The sequence below is a fragment of the Malaclemys terrapin genome, chromosome 1, assembly GCF_027887155.1.
Source record: "Malaclemys terrapin pileata isolate rMalTer1 chromosome 1, rMalTer1.hap1, whole genome shotgun sequence".
Taxonomy (NCBI): Eukaryota; Metazoa; Chordata; order Testudines; family Emydidae; genus Malaclemys; species Malaclemys terrapin.
Window position 1 is genome coordinate 26,472,793 of NC_071505.1, and position 20,213 is coordinate 26,493,005.

Below are 20,213 nucleotides of genomic sequence, written 5' to 3' on the forward strand. Positions count from 1 at the left end.
GGGATTAGAGATGTATTGTTTTCTTAAACTCAGAGGTGGCATTATGTTTTGAGTTCTGTTTTAGTTTTGCAGCAGACCACATCAATGAATGGAATTCAAAGCATTAATCTACTGAATACTTTTTTCCCCCATGTCTTTCCGTCCACCAAAATAAACTCCAATATTTATGCAGAATAATTATTAATAGTTTTTGCACTGATTTTCACCGTTTTTTGTTGTTGTGGTAATAAAGACTGATAAATTCCTGTGAAAAATTAAATAAAATAAAAAACTGAAAACGAAGAGCTCTATTTATAATATAAATGTGGAAGAAAATAATGCTAGACTAGTTTCAGTATTTTGACACCATTAGTAAACAACTGCAAAAATTCAGTTAACTTGCATTATTTAATAAGGTATCTTTTTACCCTTCCACACATCACCAAACCAAACCATAGCAACGAAGTGGTATATCCTAAACCCCTAGGAATATTTTTGCTCTGCTTACCTTAGATGCCTACCTTTTAAATCACTTTTTAGCTCCTATTGTGAGGGAAAGTTAGAAGCTATTTGTTATCTTCTCTGTTTGTGACCTAAAGCTTAAAGGAGTAAAAAGACACCTGAGAAGTCTTAAGAAAATTCAATGACTGAAACTAGAGCCTCCATTTGCCACTCCATAATATTCTAGATGTCCTTTCTCAAACTCCTTTACTGTCTCATTATGGGAAGGGTGGATACAAATTTTGGATTTTTCTTATTTAAATTGTGTTTTTATTTAAATTAAATACTTACCTGTTTTAAAAAATAACTGTTTAAAATAAATTTAAAATAGACAACCTATGGTAAACCCTAAATGTAGTATAATTTGCTAAAATCCTTTAAATAAAAAATATGCCGCAAAAATGAGCCCTCCTCAAATTTTAGTGAGTTAAAGGGTACTTTTTAAAAATTATATAAATTAGGGAGAAAACACATCTTTAACTTTTGAGGTCAACTCAAGCATTATAAATATGTTGCCGTGTCCTGTAATGCATTAAGTACTTCTCTTTTCAGTCTTTATAATGGAGATAATGCTGGGTATTTACATTTTTCCAAATGTAAGTACTTCCAATTTCTGTTGTTCAAAGAAGGTTTTTGCCCTAATTACTTTTGGTTTCAGTTTAGCTAACAGATGAAGAACGAATATTTTCTTCATGTGGATGGAGTAGTTCATTCAAAGTTGAAAAAGCAGGAACGCTTATTTTCCTTTTCTAATAAGTGAATAAAAACCACGTGGGAGAAGATAAGATCTACTAATTCTAAAATTTGAAGAACTTGGGTCCAAATTTTCAAAGCTACTTAGGTGGCTAAAGATGCAGCAGATAGGTGCCATGTAGGATTTTCAAATGTGCCCCAGTGGGCACCCCAGTGGTGACCAGAGACAGTTAATGCTCCTGTGGTTTAATAAATCAGTTAATTCATCAAAACTTGTTTTGTAATTAGAATTTTTTTCTAATGTATTCAGTACATTTAAGTATCAGGGGGTAGTCCTGTTAATCTGTATCCACAAAAACAACGAGGAGTTCAGTGGTATCTTAAAGACCAATAGATTTATTTGGGCATAAGATTTCATGGGTAAATAAATCTGTTAGTCTTTAAGGTGCACTGGACTCCTCATTGTTTTTTTAGTACATTTAAGGAATTTTCAACTAATAAAAACAATTTTTAAATGCTGTTTTGTACACTTTTAATTGAATTCCAGTTTCTGTCCGATGCAGTTTGACATAAATCCTGAGTAAAAGATTATCATCTAGTAAATAAGAAATGTTCCATTTTTCATGTTCCAATATAAAAATATGTAAATATTAAGAATCTGAATAATGCATGTTAAATTATGTAACTGATTATATAAACACATGTAGATATAGTATATCTTGGTTAGCAAAAAGGAATACCATATTTAGTGCAACATCTATATTTGTTTGCAAAGCAACATGTTTTAGTGGTTATCCCATCCGATGAGAAGGAACCTTTCTTTAGCAAAATAACAAATTACAAATGCAAAACAAGATTAAAATCAGTTATTTAAATTAAGGTTTTCTACTTGCTGATTTAAATCATGATTAAAATAGGTGAGTTGATTCTTGGGGGATCAGAGACTTGATTTTATTAAAAAAGGCATTTTTGTGTAAGTCTAAATGACATGATAGCTAAAATGCTGGTGGGTGGTCCACACCAGCATTTCACCCCATTTCAACAGTTCTGGTGTATAAGTAGCAGTAGAAAATTTTAGGTGAAAAAGTGTAGTTTAGGCATAGCCCACTGAGGGCTATAACAGTGACATATCGTACCTTAGGGTACGTCTATACTTACCCGCTGGTTCGACGGTAAGCAATCGATCTTCTGGGATCGATTTATCGTGCCTTGTCTAGACGCGATAAATCAATCCCGGAAGTGCTCGCTGTCGACGGTGGTAATCCTGCTCCGCGAGAGGAGTAGGCAGAGTCGACGGGGGAGCCTGCCTGCCACGTGTGGACCCGCGGTAAACACCTTTAAGTTTGAACTAAGATACTTCGACTTCAGCTACGTTATTCACGTAGCTGAAGTTGCGTATCTTAGTTCGAACTGGGGGCTTAGTGTGGACCAGCCCTTACTGGGGAGTGAGAACCAAAACTCCTACTTGACTGAACATAAGAATGGCCATACTAGGTCAGACCAAAGGTCCATCTAGCCCAGTATCTTGTCTTCTGATACTGGTGAATGCCACTTGCCCCAGAGGGAATGAACAGAACAGGTAATCATCATGTGATCCGTCCCTGTCGCCCATTCCCAGCTTCTGACAAACAGAGGCTTGGGACACCATCCCTACCCATCCTGGCTAATAACCATTGATGGACCTATCCTGTATGAATTTATCTAGTTCTTTTTTGAAAACAGCTTTTATTGCAAGCATATACTTAAGCATTCTGATTAGTTGTTGGGCCCCACCCAGTGATTAAAGTGAGTTGAAAATTTTGTCGATTTTTTTTTTTTTTTTTTTTTTTTAATTTAAAAATGACCTTTCAATTAAATGGACATGTTTAAACATATTTTTTCAAGTATTGACTTTCTGACAAATTTTTTTTGGCAAAGTGAAAGTTTGGTTTTGTCAGGTTTTTGGGGGTGGGATAATTTTCCAACCAGCTCTATCAGTACTTTTTCACTAATTCATTTCAAGCTTGGTGCAACAGCCTCTGCAGACACTGCTTTCAAGCAGTATTTTGAAGTAAAGAGATTTTGCCATATTTTTGCCATAGCTTTCTTTACTATGGTTTACCACTGTACAGACTTAGAGATACAGGTTGGAGTACAAAATGCAACTTTTGGAAGTTATTGAAAAGAGTGATGTATATATTGGAATTCAGCCTTCTTGCTTCCTGTTTCCTGTGATTGGAGCTAAATCCCCTTGTAGGACTTAGTGTCTTTTGCAGTTCTATATATGTGGAGAAGCCACTTTGGAGAAAGGGCCATTAGTGGTATATTTTGACTTTTTGAGTATATTTTGTTGGGGGAAGGGGGGTTGGGAGGAGAGGAATATATTCAAAGCAGAACAGTGAAAATAAATTAAGCTGAAGACAGGATACTAACGAAATCTGATAATGAAGATCTGTACATGTTAAAGTATTATATTGATTTAAATAAAAGCATTTTCCCATGCTTAGTGGCTTAGAGTACCAGGGGTTAGTTTTGAAATATACTCTGGAATCAAAATATGTACGGTCCTAGGAACATTCAACCTATACTACTTCACAGCAGATACTATTATTTATATTATTGTTGTGCCTATGGGCCCCAGTCATGGACCATGACCTCATTATACCAGATTCTGTACAAACAGGGGGAAAAAAGTGCAATTTGAATTTAACGAAGTATCTGGCATAAAATTATTCAAGAATATTAATGAAAGAACCAGCACCATGGTCCTAGTTCAAAATCATGTAAATAATTCCACTGTTAGTTTAGCAGTATTTAACATCTAGATCTTTTTGTATTGAATTATTTCACCAGTTACCAAAACTATGCATTTTATTATGATAATCTTTGGCCTTTTAGGTGGCCTCATGAGTTTGCACATGTATGTAATTGTGCTGATGTTGTAATTGAATACAAACTCAGTGTTGTTAGATGGGATGGGAGGATAATAGAGTAAATGAAGAACCAATTTCCAAATTTTGATGAAATGTAAATTGAACATTTGAAGTTACCATCAGTAGATAGGTTTCAGAGTGGTAGCTGTGTTAGTCTGTATCAGCAAAAACAACGAGGAGTCCTTGTGGCACCTTAGAGACTAACAAGTTTATTTGGGCATAAGCTAAAACCCACTTCATCAGATGCATGGAGTGGAAAATAATGTAGGCAGGTATAAATACACAGCACATGAAAAGATGTGAGTTGCCTTACCATCAGTAGAAAGACAGCTTTATGGTTAGCCTAAAATAACAATGTGATTTAGTCTCACTCCAGGCTATCTGTTTGCTGGATGATAAATTAATGAAGCTTTATATACTATTAACATAATCTGCTGAAAAAGCAAACCACACCCAACACTTTAACATGTAAAAAAGACACTCCAACATGAACTGATAGTGTGGCTTATAAAAAAAAAAGAACCATCTCAAGGATGGTAAGAAACATACAAGCTAGCTAGAATTTTAGGGGGAGTGAAGAAAATTATCAGTGAGAAAATGCAAGCTGATCTATATGTTGGATGTTAAAGTTTTGTAAGTTTATAGTCCAGAAAACTAGATATCCATATATTGTATGAACCAAAAAGCATATATGATTTATCAAATGCAGAAGGGTTGAGATACTAAACCATTCTGTAAGCAGCATTTTGCAATTTCTTATGTATAACTTTATAAGCATTGACATTTTCCCCTTTTTCTCTAGCACTTGGTCAGTGAATGGTTAAGTGAGAAGAATGAGAAGACAGGAAAGCCTATAGACAGCATTTCAGAAAGGCCTCTGCGTATAACTACAGACCCTGAAGTTCTGGCTACGCAACTGAATTCTTTACCAGGTCTCACTTACAGTCCACATGTATATTCTACTCCTAAGCACTATATTCGTTTTACTTCACCATTCCTTTCAGAAAAAAGGAGGAGAAAAGAACCCATGGAAAACATTACTGGCTCTTGCAAGAAGGTAATGAATCCTTTGACTTAACCTGGCTTTAAAATGAAAGGCAAATTGCTTGTTTCTGTGGGTTTTCTTTTTTTCCCCAACTCCCTCTTATTTAATCTCAATTCTTGTTTGTAAGCATGAATCCTGTGTTGGAACTTGAAGTATTTGGAACTGCTCTACCATCTGTAGCATGTTCAGAACTAGTTTCAATTAGAAATGAAATTACATCTAATTTTTGAAAGTTCTTTTTATGACAGCGTTGGTTGAAGCAAGCTTTGGAAGAAGAAAACTCAACAGTGATAGACAGATTTAATTCTCCATCTCAAGAAAGATCTAGAAGTCCTGTGATCAATGGTGAAAATAAAAGTCCATTATTATTGAATGACAGCTGTTCCTTACCAGGTGAAGTTTTTAACACCTAAATATTATAAAATTTCTTAATCTTTTGAAGTGGCTTAATATTTTTTAAATTACTGAGGAACATGGTTTTCAAACTATAAACGCCCCATATAAACAACAAATATTCTAGTGGACTGTGTAGGAAAATCCTCCTTAATATTGAGTATTATTCACTCTTTTCTTTGTTCTTGTCATATTAGAACACTTGAAATATGGGATGAAAATACTTGTGGTATACTATAGTTTGTTATTCCAGCTAGTGTAAATTGACACATATCTATGGATACCTTTTAATCTTTAGAATTTTAAGGGTTTCACTGAGAGAAAATATGGTTTAGAGGAAGTATTTCATATTGATCTGCTCAGACTTACTCTTCAGGTTATAGACCCATTCCTGCAGTCCTTGTATTATCCAAAATTCCAATTAATTTCAATGGGAGTTGCTTGCACAAAAAATTAACAGAAAAATTACCTAGTCTTAAAATTATTTATTTAATATAAAATGAGAAATGTGGTGAAACTAAGGAACGTTGGCATGTGAAGTCTGTGAAATGTTATAAACATGTTGATAGTTTTCATTTTTGAGCTGAAGAATTTTCATGATGTAATAACTGATGTGTTTTTGTATCTTTGGTAATTTGTTTTTCCATCATTTCAGTTAACATTGAAAATTTCAGTTCTTAAAGTCTGTGCTGCCTTCAGTAATTTGTTAGGTTTGTAGTTGACTTTTCATGTTTAACACTTTTCATGAGAGGCATTTCTTTAATTTGACTGGCTGACTGATTTAATGTGTTATATTTATAGCTTTATTGCATGCCCAAGTCTTTACAAAATGAGGAAGAATGACTATCAGATCAGCAAAATATTGTTTCCTAGTCTTTCTTTTTTCTATTTAACATATAGATCTAACAACACCACTAAAAAAACGAAGATTCTATCAGTTGTTGGATTCTGCTTATTCAGAAACCTCCACACCTACTCCTTCTCCATATGCCACGCCAACTCATGCTGATACCACTGCCACAGACCCATCATTGTTTGCTACTCCTCCTAGGATAAAAGCAGAAGATGAAACTTGTAGGAATGGTTATAAACCCATATATTCACCAGTTACTCCCGTGACTCCATGTATACATGGAAATGCCATGCACTTTGAGGTGAGATTTTTCAGATGAACATGAATATTTACTCTCTCTCCCTCTTCCCCCAACATCTTTATAAATAAGACATTTTCTGATTACTGTCTTGTTTTGCATTTAAAACTCATTAGCCAGTTGCTTTAAGCACCAAGATTATCAGACTTGGTTTCTATTTGTGGAACATAAGGTCTTGTTTACATGCAACAGCAAAGTGCACCAGAGGGGTGTGATTTTGCTCTAACATGTTGTGCTCTGACTGCCCCATGTAGTTCCTGCTGGCATACTCTAAAAGGTACCTAGTTCGGGTTTTTAGAGTGTGCCAGCAGAGTCTACAAGGGGCAGTTAGAGTGCAACACATTACCTTTATAAGACCTTTATAAATCACATCCCTCTGGCATGATTTACCAGTGCCATGTAGATAAACCTCAGATTGCTCATGAAGACTACACTGTAAGTTACTATTAAAGGCCCTGGTTCAGCAATCAGAACCATCTGGGTGAATTCTTATGCCTATATTGAGCCCCATTGACTTCAGTGGAACTTCTCTGGGCACATCCACTTGCACAAATCTTACTGCAAAATCAGGGCGTAAAAATTGTACTGTTACCAACAAGATCTAGGAGGCCTGCTAAACCCAGGGTTGTGAGTTAAATCCTTGAGGGGGCCACTTGGGGATCTGGGGCAAAATCAGTACTTGGTCCTGCTAGTGAAGGCAGGGGGCTGGACTCGATGACCTTTCAAGGTCCCTTCCAGTTAATGGGATATCTCCATTAATTTCTGTTTCTTAATTTCTATTTCTGTTATTAGTTTACTTTCAAAATCTGAAAAGAATGAAGGGTCAACAGTATTGAAACAGAGATGTGCTTTTCTATCTTTTTCATTGTAATATATAATTAATAGCCTGTTAACTTTCGTATGTTGTGGTTATTGTCAACAAGAGTTACTGAACAGTTGCTTTTATGCCATTAAATTGAAACAGAACCACTTCTTACATTAATTTGAAGAATGGAAACTTAAGTTGTTTCATTCTTATTTCTCATATTTCTTTGTCACCCTATGTTAAGATTGATCTTGAATCTTACTAATTTTCTTATTTGTGCAGAATATTTCCTCACCTGACAGTTCCCCAGAAATTAAGAGGCGAGCTTACAGTCAAGAGGTAAGAATCTTTGTGAGAAACTGTAGAAAAGGCTGCTGATTCATCTGTACATCTTCATTAGCAGAAAAATCTCATTTTGCAAGACTAATAGTAAACAAACCAAAATTAGTCAATTGGTGAAAATGTGGCAAGTAATTTTTTTTGAACTCAGTTTGTCCACTTCTGCAGTACACATTCCCCATTTTTCTCTTTATGTATCCCTTCCCCTTTCTTGTTATCTGCTCCCCCTTCATTTATTTTCCCACTTCCCTTCCATTTGCTCTTCCTTTCTTTGTCCCACTTAGAGCTTAGATTCTCTGTAGACTACAGGCACTAGAAGGCAACATGATCCATACATTTGAGAATACATAAATGAAATTTCTTCCAGAAGACAATCATAAACAGTGCATTATTCTGTAGATTACCAGCAACAAAATTTAAGAGTTAAAGTTGGTGAAATAATTAACTACAGTGTTACTATTAAAAAAATTCCCAAACCCTAAGCACTGAAATGTCTAGAAATGATCAGTAAAAGTTATTTATACATACTTCTAATACTGTTATGTCTTACACATTCAGCTAAAGGCAGGCAGTTCTTGAGAAATTCACCTTGTGTATTCTAATGGGAGTCCTAAGAATGACTTAAAATATACCTCTGAATGTGTGGGAAAAATTATTAATTGATGCATGTTGTTGTTAAGTACAGCTTGTAGGTTAGAATTAACATGGTTGTCGAATTTTCATGTCCGTTGAATATATGAACTGTAAAGCTCATTTAAATGAGTACTTCATATTTTTAACTGATTATTTTTAGATACAGGGCTTGTATAGTTTTCACATAAGGTGGTATTATGTGTCTGACTTAAGGTTTAATTTACTAGCCTTCTATGATGCCTAGAAAGGCATTTCTCTCCTGAAGACGTTTAGAATGTCAGTGGTAGTAGGCAAGCCCACCAAAAGCAATTCCAGGCCCCAGGGCAGAACAATCGGTGGCCTCCCTAGAAAGGGATGGCTGGGGTTTATGACACTACTTTTTATCCTATTGATAACACATTAGAACCCACTATGCATAAGTTGTGGCGTTGCTTCAACTTTTTTTTTCTTCCAGTTACAGCATCAGTATTAAACAAATTGTGAGCCTAAATATAAGATGTAAAATTTGTTATTTTGAATTATATATTTAAATTAAATAAATACATTATGGAATGAAATTAATTAATATATTAAACATTTAACGAAGCACAAAATAAGAAAACACCTAAAGTATCAAGCAGGGCTGGCTTTAGGCACCGCGGGGCCCGATTCGAAGGAGCTGCCGCCAAAGTCCCGCCACTATCTTCGGCAGCAGCTCAATCGGAGAATTGTCTGAATCGCCCTAAAGCCAGCCCTGGTATCAAGTAGGCTAATTAAACATCTAATTGTGATTCATGTGTAAAAGACAAGAAAAAAACTGATATACAAGATGTAACTGAATATGACCAACAAAGTTAAAATATACAATACAGTACTTGCGCTACTGGTGCTGTGGGACATCATCACCCAGAGCAATAAGGAGACAGCAGGCATGGTGTGCCAAATCTACCAGGAGATCTCTGAGGAGGCAACCAGGGGCGAAGGCCGAGGGAAAACCTGCACCTTGTTCCCTGGCTGAGTGGTAGAGGTGTCCCCTCATCCTGCACTCGTGATAGCAGTTCATGAGCCAGTGCTAGCAGCAGCGAAGGGGGAAACTTAGGATGGCTGAACTGGCTGGCTTGTGTTTTTGGCAAGGAGCTGCAGCTTTGGGGGAGGAAATCTGGTAGCACAGAGGGACCTTGTTCCTCTTCAGAGTCTCCCTGTCCAGATGAGCAGGGTGCAGCAGCGCTCTGGCAAATTGTTAATGTCACAATGAGGGATGACACTCTGTACAGAGTAGTAGCAGCAGAAAAACCAGATTTTTTTTTTTAATCTTATGTATGTTTTTAATAAAAATTAACTATCCCATCTACTTGGGCCCTTTTAAATCACCAGGACCCAGCGCAGTTGACCCCCCCCCCCTCCCTGTTGGCGGGCCTGGTAGTAGGGAACCCTCTTGCACTTGTTAGGTGAAGCACTATTTGGAAAGGAGAGTGCCATATGTGATTTAAGCTCTTTAGAACCAGGAATCCTGCTTCTGTTGAGATTTTTTTTCTATCGTAAGAGCTGACATCTTAAAATTTTAAGACCAGTACATCTCTACCTCGATATAACGGTGTCCTCGGGAGTCAAAAAATCTTACTGCGTTATAGGTGAAACCGCGTTATATTGAACTTGCTTTGATCCACCAGAGTGCGCAGCCCTGCCCCCCCCCCCCGGAGCACTTTACCGTATTATATCCGAATTTGTGTTATATCAGGTCGCGTTATATCGAGGTAGCGGTGTATTTTAACATTGCAAACAAATTCAGAAATCTTTGATTAAAATGTTATATCTATCAACATATGTAGCAAAAGTAGAAACATGATGATTTTTTTTTTTTTTAACTAGCCTGTCCATGAGATTGTTTCGTTCTCTTCCTAAATGTTCATGTGTTAAGGTGGCAGTAAGGAAGGCATTTAAAAAAAAAAAAAGGGGGGGGGGGGGCATCATTTTGAACGTGTCTCTTAAATGTGCCCTCTGAGAGTAAATGGTCTAATTCTGATTTAAAACATTTGTTTCCATAACTAAAAGGGATTTAATTCTGCTTTAAGGATGCAGTCACTAGTGAAGCCTCAATTATATTACATGTAATAGTATAAGAAGAAAAGTTACCTTGTGGAAAAAATAGTCCAATATCTACTATATACTCTTTTTTTTTTTTTTTTCCCATGCAGGGATATGACAGATCATCCACAATTCTAGCACTAAATTCTTTCAGAAATTCCAGTCTGACAGAAATGGGCCTGCAAGAAATAAAGACTATTGGATATTCTAGTCCAAGGAATAGGACCGATGTCACCAGGCAGTGCACTGGAGAAAAGGAATCTGTATCAGACCTTCAGTTGGGACTCGAAGTTATTGAGCAAAGTACACTGCATAAAAACTTGGAAGCCCCCTCACATGATAGGACTGATTCTAACAGCCAACTAGAAACTGCTCAGTGTGGTCGGGGTACAATTTATTCTACATGGGTAAAAAGCCCAGACAGGACAGGTGTAAATTTTTCAATGAATTCTAATTTGAGGGACTTGACACCTTCACATCAGTTGGAAGTAGGAGGTGGATTCAGAATAAGTGAGTCAAAGTGCCTGATTCAAGATGATGCAAGAGGCATGTTTATGGAAGCATCTGTTTTTTGTACTTCAGAAGATGGAATTGCATCTGGCTTTGGAAGGACTGTCAATAACGACATCTTGATGGATGGAAATTGCACACCCCAGAATCCTCCACAAAAGAAAAAGGTTACAACTTTAAGCATCATTCATGATTTATTTTATATAGTCCAGTACATACATAACTGTTATGAGAAAAATAATTAATAAAAACAAATTTATTATCGCTCACTTTTTACAGGCATTACAATCCAGATATTATTTTCATTATATGATTAACAGATTACCTTTTTAAAAAGGAACCTCTAATTTTCATACCTGAAAATCAATATACCTGCTTATATCCCAAAATATCACAATACTATAGTTGAAGGGATTCTGTCAGCTTAAAAATCATATGTTGCAAACAAACAGAAACTCACAGTATTAGTTTATTAAAACAGACTTTTAAAAATCCAGTTTACATTTCACTACTTAATTTGTTGGTTCTCAGCTTGGACAATGAAAATCAGTTGACACCAATCAGTTTTACTTTAAGGCTTTTAGTGCTGCAGTTACTTCAGGGGAAACTAATTCATGGAAACCCTTCTGTTGGTTTTAGATTTTGTAAAAATCGTACATTTAGAAAATTCAGCTTTTGAGCTAAATTTTAAATTGACATTAACCAAAACTACTCCTTTTTAAATTATAAAGAATATTTAAATGAAATAGTTACAGTACATTTAGGGTATGTATGGCTATAGGCCCATTTATAACTGTCAGCCATTACCAGCACTAAAAGTTCTCCTGCGTAATGTCTTCGGTAGATGTTACTGTGTTGAGTTATACTCCTCCTCTTTCCTTACAGAATGGGGAACAGGAACACTGGGGATGACGGTGTCTCTCACCTGGCAACCTGCCAGAAGTTCTGCCCCCATAGTCAGTAGCTATTCTAGATTTTCTCTTCCTTTTTTCAAACTTTTTGTGGCAGTAATGAACAGGGTTTTTCCTGCTTTTCTCTGTTCGTCTTCTTTTACCCCCTCCAACATGGCAGATCAGCTCAGGAAAAGGAAATGCGAGTCCAGGCTGTGCTCAGATTGCGAGATATATCTGCAGCTAGATATTGAAGGCGAGCTGTGTTACTGTGACATTGATAGGCATGGTTGTTCCCAGTCATGTCACTACAGCCCTTTTTCTTCCAAGGCACCTTGAAGATGAAGGGAAGGAACCTGATCTCAGCTGAAGCCAAATAGCTATAATCTCTTGCAACTACTCTGCCATTCATCCTCATCTGATGCTTAAGTGAGCCTCATTGTCTTTAAATCCAGGCATAGCCAGCTATGCAACAAAAGGATTTCTCTACTCCATCCACAGTCCTAAAATCAGTGTTTACATCTTTAAAAAAGTATGCTGATTTCCTACCCCCTCCTCTCACTGATGAGGAATGTTCTCAGAAGCACTGTAGTGTAAGGTTTGTCTACCATATCAGTTACTCAACTTCTGATGAGAAATAAAATGTAGTTTCACACAAGAGAAATTTCCAAAAAAAGCAGACAAAATTGCAATCCCTGTCTCTCTCCCACCAAAGCTAAGAAATCAGAGGAGGACTAAAAAGTCCAAAGAGCACAAAATCAAAGAAACATCAGATTTCTTTATTCTTCCTTCTGTATCAAAAAAGAGAGAAATTCGTAAAAACTGAGTAAGAGCATCCTGAGAGAAAATTGCAGGAAAATCTTTTCCTGTCATGAGGAGAAAAGTCATTACCAAACTGGAATCGAGGCATCTAAGACCATTTTGTAGAAGCATACTAATAGGGGTCAAGTTAAGTACCTTACTTCTAAGATCAAAGTAGTTATAGGTGTGTACTTGTTCAATATTATTGTGGCAGCCTAAGAGTTTCCAGACATGGGCAAGAGACTTACTGTGCTGACTCCAAAATTTTACCAAATGCAGGAACCCAAGGATAGTACACACTAAGGTGGCATCAGCGAAAGACATGGTTTATCCCCTCTGTAGTGGAACTTCTTCCCAAAGGAAAATTTAAAAAAACTAAGACAAGATGTCAAGTCTTAAAGCACCCAGTTTACAGTGGTTTTATCCATGTGTATTTCATGATACGGTACAATGACCTCCAGACCACAAGATTGCACCAGTCTAGAACAAGAAAATCCTTAGATGTTTATCTGGTATCATCTTTAACGGCCACTGTTTCTGTGGATACAGTGCATTTTGTTGCAAAACCTTTGGCTGTCAACACATTGCCAAATGCAATATTTAGCTATACCCTTGAACTGCAAATGACTATTCCAAATGTACAGGTTCTCTAATGCCTACCTGGCTTATTGATTGCTGACATGAAGAGTAGAGGTTAGGAGAGATTCTGGCCAATCCAGGAAATGACTTCTACATGGATGATGGAGCTTCTCATCTATTAATTTGTATACAATACTGCTGTCATGTTAGTCAACTGTATCACAACATGGGAGTTCAAGGCTTCCTTTTGAAAGGTCAAGAGAGCTAGATTGCCCTCAAATCTAGAAAAATGTATGCTTAATTTCAACTTCAACACCAGTTGAAAGAGAACTCTCAGACTAGAAGACTTGCATAAATTTTGAGGACTCTTCTCTAGAGAGGATGACTGATCAGACTTCACCTCTGACATCATAACTGATGGGATTACAGAATCTGCACTTTACTATTCACAGATTGGGTTATGCTTGTATTCCTTGGGCAGTAATCTCTGAATCTTCCTCATGTGTAGATGAGACTACACCTAAACAAAACACTCAGTTCCAAATAATGGAAATAGAGCCTAATAATGATGTGTATATATAGAAGGAGATCTTGGTAAGTCTTTCCTTACTGGTATATCTCTCTCCTCCCAAGTTGTTATATGTACATCTCAGATCAGGGCTTGTCCATATGAGTTATTCTGGAGTAATTCCATATGTTGACACTTATTCCAAAATAAGTGTCCACATGTGGAGTTATTTCAGAACAACTATTCTGCTTTAAATTCAAACCATACCTTATTCCATAGTAAGGGTCATGTGTAGAAAAGGTCTCAGATCTCTAAATTCACGAGCATCTTCAGAGTAGAGAACTGCTTTGCTGAACAAAGTCTGGATTAATATATTACCTAGGCAAGAGTATGTGTATACTCGTACTGGCTACTATCATTAACAGAATGTTTGTGAAAGCTCTGGATGCAGATAGAAGACCAAGAGGCCATGTATTGATAGTGTTCATGACCATAGGTGAACCTGAAGAAACAGCTACCACATTCTGGACTGATGTATTAAATTACACTTTTGTTAGACATATGGAGGGTTCAGTAGTTTGGGTGCTAGAGTGGGATTCACAAGGCCACACTTCAGTTCCCTGCTCCACCACAGACTTCCTGTATGACTGTGGGCAAGTCACTTAGTCTGTGCTTCAGTTCCCAGTCTGTAAACTGGGAATATGATTTTCCTACCACACAGGACTGCTGTGAGGGGAAGCATGTTAAAGATTGAGACACTCATATACTATGGTAATAGAGATGCTGCAACATTATAATGAGTGGTAAGCATAGGGTCTCTGTCCAGAAAAGCAGTTTTCTTATACATGTTGCGATTCCATCAGCTCTAGAACATAATACATTTCTGACTTTTTCTTCCCGATGAAGAATATGGAGTATACCCTCAAGAACTGGTCTTGTTCTGGCACAAGTTATACTGCTCTTACATCAAGGAACTGGGATCTCGTCTGAAGAATCAAATATTTGTTAAATGAAGTATGAAAATGAGAGATGGTGAAAAATTACTTAGGAAAGCAGATCAACTTTGGGGAAGATCACTGGTGCACTACCTACAGGAACCCTCTGGCTGTGGTGGAATTGTGCCATATGGGGAGAAAATACTAAGCCCAGTTATGGATAGAGACCATTCCTTTTGTTATCATGCAGAGGACGTTGATGACCTCAAGCTTCGCTACTGCATAATTAGATTCTTCAAAAGTTGAACCATGTCTGTTTAAAGGACTGCTTTAAGCAAAATGAATATCTGGATTCCGTTTAGTTATTTTGTGTGGGGATTGGGAAGGGAGTTTTGCCCTGTCTCCCTCCCTCCCCAGGTAGAATGCATCCTCAGTCTTCATATCCTTTCTAATAGAAAAAATACGAGGCCTTCACCATTGGAACTGTTTGCAAGTCAACTAAATGCTGAGACCATCCATCTTATTCAAAATTGAGTGACCGTAATTTCCTTGGATGGGTCATATCACTGGTCAGTCTTTTCTAATTTCCCACCATGTCTCTTAATTTACAAAACAGTAAACACATGAAGAAAGATAAGGCAACACTTACGCTATGTCTACCCTACAGTGTATGTCGCTTAGGGGTGTGAATAAACCACCCCACCGAGCAACATAAGTTACACCAACATAAGCGCCGGTATGGACAGCGCTATGTCAGCAGGAGAGCTTCTGCTGCCACCATAGCTGCCGCCGCTTGCGGAGGTGGTTTTATTATGCCGATGGGAGAGCGCTCTCCCGTTGGCATAGAGCGTCTTCACCAGACGCAGTGCAGCACTCTATGTGTAGACAAGCCCTAATTCTATTTGTCAAACTTAATGGAGATGTCCATAGTTCAACTCTTCTTCCTCTCTCACAATGACTTAACTGGGAGCTGTTGGTACTCAGTATTTTTGAAAATCAGTTGTGCCCAAATATGGATTCAGGATACTAATTTTAAGCTATTTTTTTTTAAATCTTGGCCATAGGGTGTGTGTATGTAGTTGGTCAGACTCTCAACAGTTGTAAATCTGTGTAGTTTCAGTAATTTTATCTTCTTTAGTGGCACTATGCTAATTTATACCAGCTGAGAATTTGCCCCAGTATCTCATGCATTTTCTGTTGTGGCACTTTTGTTCCCTGGGTTTGGGTTTTATGAAGATAAGGCTCAGCGCAGGTTGCCAGTAATAGACATGAAAGCATAAAGGGGTTAAACCTAACTTGCACAGAAGGCTGATTTCTTAATGAAAAAAAATACTGTCCAGGCCTTAATATTAGTATTTCAGCTTTTTGTTTCAAACCCAGAGGTGCACACTAAGAGCAGCTTTGCACAGACTGTCCTCCTGGAGAGGAGGAAGCATAAAAAGCACTGTCTGTTTAAAAATTAATTGGTTGCTATTATATTTTAAGGAGACTTTCGAAAGTTGCAAATACATATAAAAACTTTAAAAAATTCTTAATGTACAGCATGTTCTTCAGTAATGAAATAAATAATGTATGCTAAATCTTTACCTTTATTATATAATAAAGCGCTAATTGAAAACAAAATGCATGAATTGGAAATACTTCAGATTTCCATAAATTTGTCTTTTAAATAATGACAATCAAATACGGGTGTTACAAATCAAAGATTTGCAACACCTTTATATCAGAACAAATTATCAGCCTGCTGTTTAGTTTTGTTTTAAATGCAAATGCATTGGGGTAAAACCAGAAAAATAAAATAGTTTAAAATGGCCACCACTATCACATGGTAGCTTGAAGTCCCAGTATTTACAATGCAGTCCACAACAGTACAGCTTCTGCATAGCAGGAGCTTCCCAAACTCACTGCCCCAGATCCATTTTCCTAGGGTAAGAAATACATGCTTCCTTTCCCTGTACTCCTGTTCTATTCACTAGAAACCAAAGTAAACCATTCTGTAAATCTCCAGAAAGGAGTATCATTAGCCCTACTAACTTACCTCTGCTTATATTTTAGAGACAATGCAAGTGATATATCCATTTGAAGTTATTTAAAGAGAATTGCTCTGTAGATTTTATTTTAATTTAATTTTATCAGCAATCAAAGTTAACTGTAAAGAAAAATGAGTAAACTTTCCTCTTATGTTTTTTCCATAGGTGTCTTTATTAGAATACCGAAAGAGACAACGAGAAGCTAGAAAAAGTGGTTCCAAGACCGAGAGCTTTTCTCTGGTTACCGTATCTCCTCATGCTGCTGGTGGAGGAAGTATAAGCAGTAACAATGGTGCTAATGATGGGTATAACAGTGGTGAAAACGGGGAGCAAATTGATAACACTGCTAACCTACCTTTACCATTGCCAGCTACTGTTTATAATACAACTCCAGAAGAAACTGGCAACAACTGTCCAACTAAAGAAGCTTCTTCCAGTGAGAAGAATGAACCAGAAGTTCAATGGTAAGCCATTTAGCACAGGTTGCAAATTCAGAAAATGTGTTTGTGTTGCCAAATAGACAATTGGAGAAGCAATGTGCTACATTTTTCACTCTAAATTTGTAGTGTGTCTAGGAAATATTACATATGCATTATGTAAAATTGTAAGTGCCATGAATTCCTGATAGCAACAGTTTATTTTAGTAACAGATATGGGGGTATTTTATAGAATCGAATTTTGTCAAACCTGTATTTTGTATTTTATTAGTGTGCTGTGGTTGGATGACTTTGGAGCTAAGGCAATGGGATACCATTTATAAATACATAAATTATACATGTTTGAACAGAATATCTAATCTACATTTACTTCATAAAAAATAAGTTTTGGCCAGAAGCCTTGCTTCCAGATGACTGAACAAATATTTTAATTCCATTTTCCTTACAATCACAGAGAATAGATTCCTCAGGGAAGTGATTGGAATATGTATACACATTCGGTCCTGTCATTGAAAGTTTGCACGTGGATTATTCAGCACTTAAATATTTTAAAATGCAGTATGGTGAGGAGGTGTGTTAGTAAATAGTCATATTTAGCCGGGGTGAAACAAATCAATATTTCTTGTTTCTGTGGATTATAAAAGCCTAGATAGGATGGCAGGAGGAAAGGTCAAGATTGTAACTTTCCACATAAAATAGAGTATTTTTTAACTACACTTTTTGGACAGAGCAGCATCCCATCTACAATAGGGTTCCCAATGTTGCTAGCACAGGTAATAGTGATCTGGTGTTAGCAACAATGGAGAACTTTTGTCACATTTCCCTACTGTAGAGAAGTTCCCCCAAAGCTTCAGCTGACCATGGGCTGAGAAGCTGAGCAGGAAGATCCACCTCTGCTCAGAAGGTACTCAGGCTGCCTCGGTTGAGCAGCAGAATTCTCACAGCTGGACTTCACAAAACTTTAGGCAGGTTTTTAGAGGAGTAGTTAATTTTTAACTTTGCAATGGGGGATCATGCATCAGTTAGTGTATTAGGATGTAAAGGGATGCACCTGAAGAACCGTAAAGATAAAGCAGTCAACCAGCAAAAACTGAAGATACGGGGCGAATGGAAAATTTCTTACCAATAATTTCCTTTCTGCTTGTCCCACAATTCTGGGGTGCTCTCCTCTCTCTACATCTCATGGAGGCGGATTGATATTTTGACACCATCCGGTCTGGCCCTGCCCCCTCTGCTCCTGCTTGCTGCCAGATGAGTTATTCCCAAGCTATAAAACTTGCATAACACCATTAATAAATATTCCAGAGATAATGAAATAACTATATACATTAGACCAAGGAAGATGGTCATATGGTAACAATTCCACTTAATATCTGACCCTTGACGCCTGAACCATCCAAGGTGGGTAAAATAATGGGAGATGCTGATAGCAGAAATTAAATTATTGGTAAGAAATTTTCCGTTCTGCAGCCTAGTATCTCCGACAATTCAGGACATCTGGGAAGTAGCAAGCAATAAAGAGATGTAGGGAGGGTTATGAAAAAAAAGTTTGGTAGGAAAGAAGTACCATCCTTTTTGAGAGTTCACTTGAAAGTCTCTGATTTCCGAGCCACTGCATGGAGCACCTTCCTGCTAAAGGAGGCCTCTGCATAAGATGATAGGTCCACCTTGTAGTGCTTGCTTAATGAAAGTGCTAGCTATAGACCATGTGGCTGCTTCGTAGATTTCCAGTGGACATACTCACTTGTTCCAATCATGACGTTGCTAAGGCTCTCATGGAGCGTGCCATTATCCCTTCTGACACAGGAACCAATGATGATTTGTAGGCTTCCACAATACATTGTCTAAGCCACCTAGTGATGAAGGACTTGGAAGCTCTGAGTCCCTGGCATTTTGGGTGGAAGGGCACGAATAGGGAGTCTAAGCTTTGTGTGGAGTCTGTGTGCTTGAGAGATTTTCAACACTCTTCTGACATCTAAGGTGTGCCACATCTTTTCATTTGGATCTTGTGGTTTTGGACAGAACGAAGAAAGCGCGGAAGGAGGAATTTACTTAGGAGAAGAAGGGATTCTGGTGTCATGAACATCATCTTGCCCTCATGTAACATGCAGTAAAGTTCCTGTATAGATAAGGCTGGCAGCTCCGACATTCTCCTGGTGGATGTGACAGCTACTAAGAAACAAGTTGCAATGGATAAATAAAAGGCCGTCTCTAACATCAGACGCTCAAAAAGATGGCTTGTCAAGACGCTCAGAACTAGCGAAAGGTCCCATTTTGTAAAGAGTGGCCTGACCACACGTCTGGCTAACCGGACTGCTCAATCTTCCAGGGAGTCTGAGGCTCCTGCAAATAGCAGACACCTGAGGTACAATAGTACTGGGCTGAAGGCCTTGATCTATGCCTTCTTAGAGGAAATCCTGAATGGTTAGTATTCCTGGAGTTCTGGGATTTTGCACTTGGCTTTTGTTGAATCTGGACAAGATAGAGAAGTACACTTTTAGCATTTCTACTCTTCTAAATGAAGCAATGTCTTAATGCCTCTGGAGGACAGATCTCTCAGTACCCTGGCTGTTAGCTGAAGCTGTTTTGGGTCCAGGTGAAGAAGAGGACCTTGTGAGAAGATGTCCAATCTCTGCGGAAGCTGGAGTGGGGGCTCCAGTGTCAGTTCTATCAGGTCTGAGAACCCAGGTCTCCTTGGCCAAAAAGGAGTTATCAGTATTACCATTGCCTGTTCTCATTTTCTTTTCTGGACCACCCTTCCCAGTAGTGGAAATGGTGGAAATGCATAGAGTAGGCCCTGGAGCCAGCTGTGCGATAAGGCATCTGTCCCCATGGTGAAGTATTTTGGCCTCTTTGTGTTTGTATGATCCATGAACCGTTTGGTTGAAGGGGGGGCTGAACATCTGGTTCAGACACCAGTCGAACTTGTTGACCCTACACCTGCTGACCCAGTCTGCCTGCTGGTTCAGGTCCCCTTTAATGTGGAGTGCTCTGAGGAAAAGGAGGAA

General features: G+C 37.8%; 1 protein-coding gene across 3 annotated transcripts in view; it reads left to right on the forward strand.

The window, feature by feature from the left end:
• Positions 1-20,213, forward strand: part of KMT2E (lysine methyltransferase 2E (inactive)) — a 112,451-nt gene that overhangs the window by 83,333 nt on the left and 8,905 nt on the right. For all 3 annotated transcript variants that reach the window (XM_054018082.1, XM_054018098.1, XM_054018090.1), the window contains 6 exons: positions 4,888-5,142; positions 5,379-5,523; positions 6,424-6,677; positions 7,762-7,818; positions 10,626-11,192; positions 16,934-17,232. In XM_054018082.1, the coding sequence (XP_053874057.1) occupies positions 4,888-5,142; positions 5,379-5,523; positions 6,424-6,677; positions 7,762-7,818; positions 10,626-11,192; positions 16,934-17,232 (1,577 nt within the window). The remainder of the gene's footprint in view (positions 1-4,887; positions 5,143-5,378; positions 5,524-6,423; positions 6,678-7,761; positions 7,819-10,625; positions 11,193-16,933; positions 17,233-20,213) is intronic.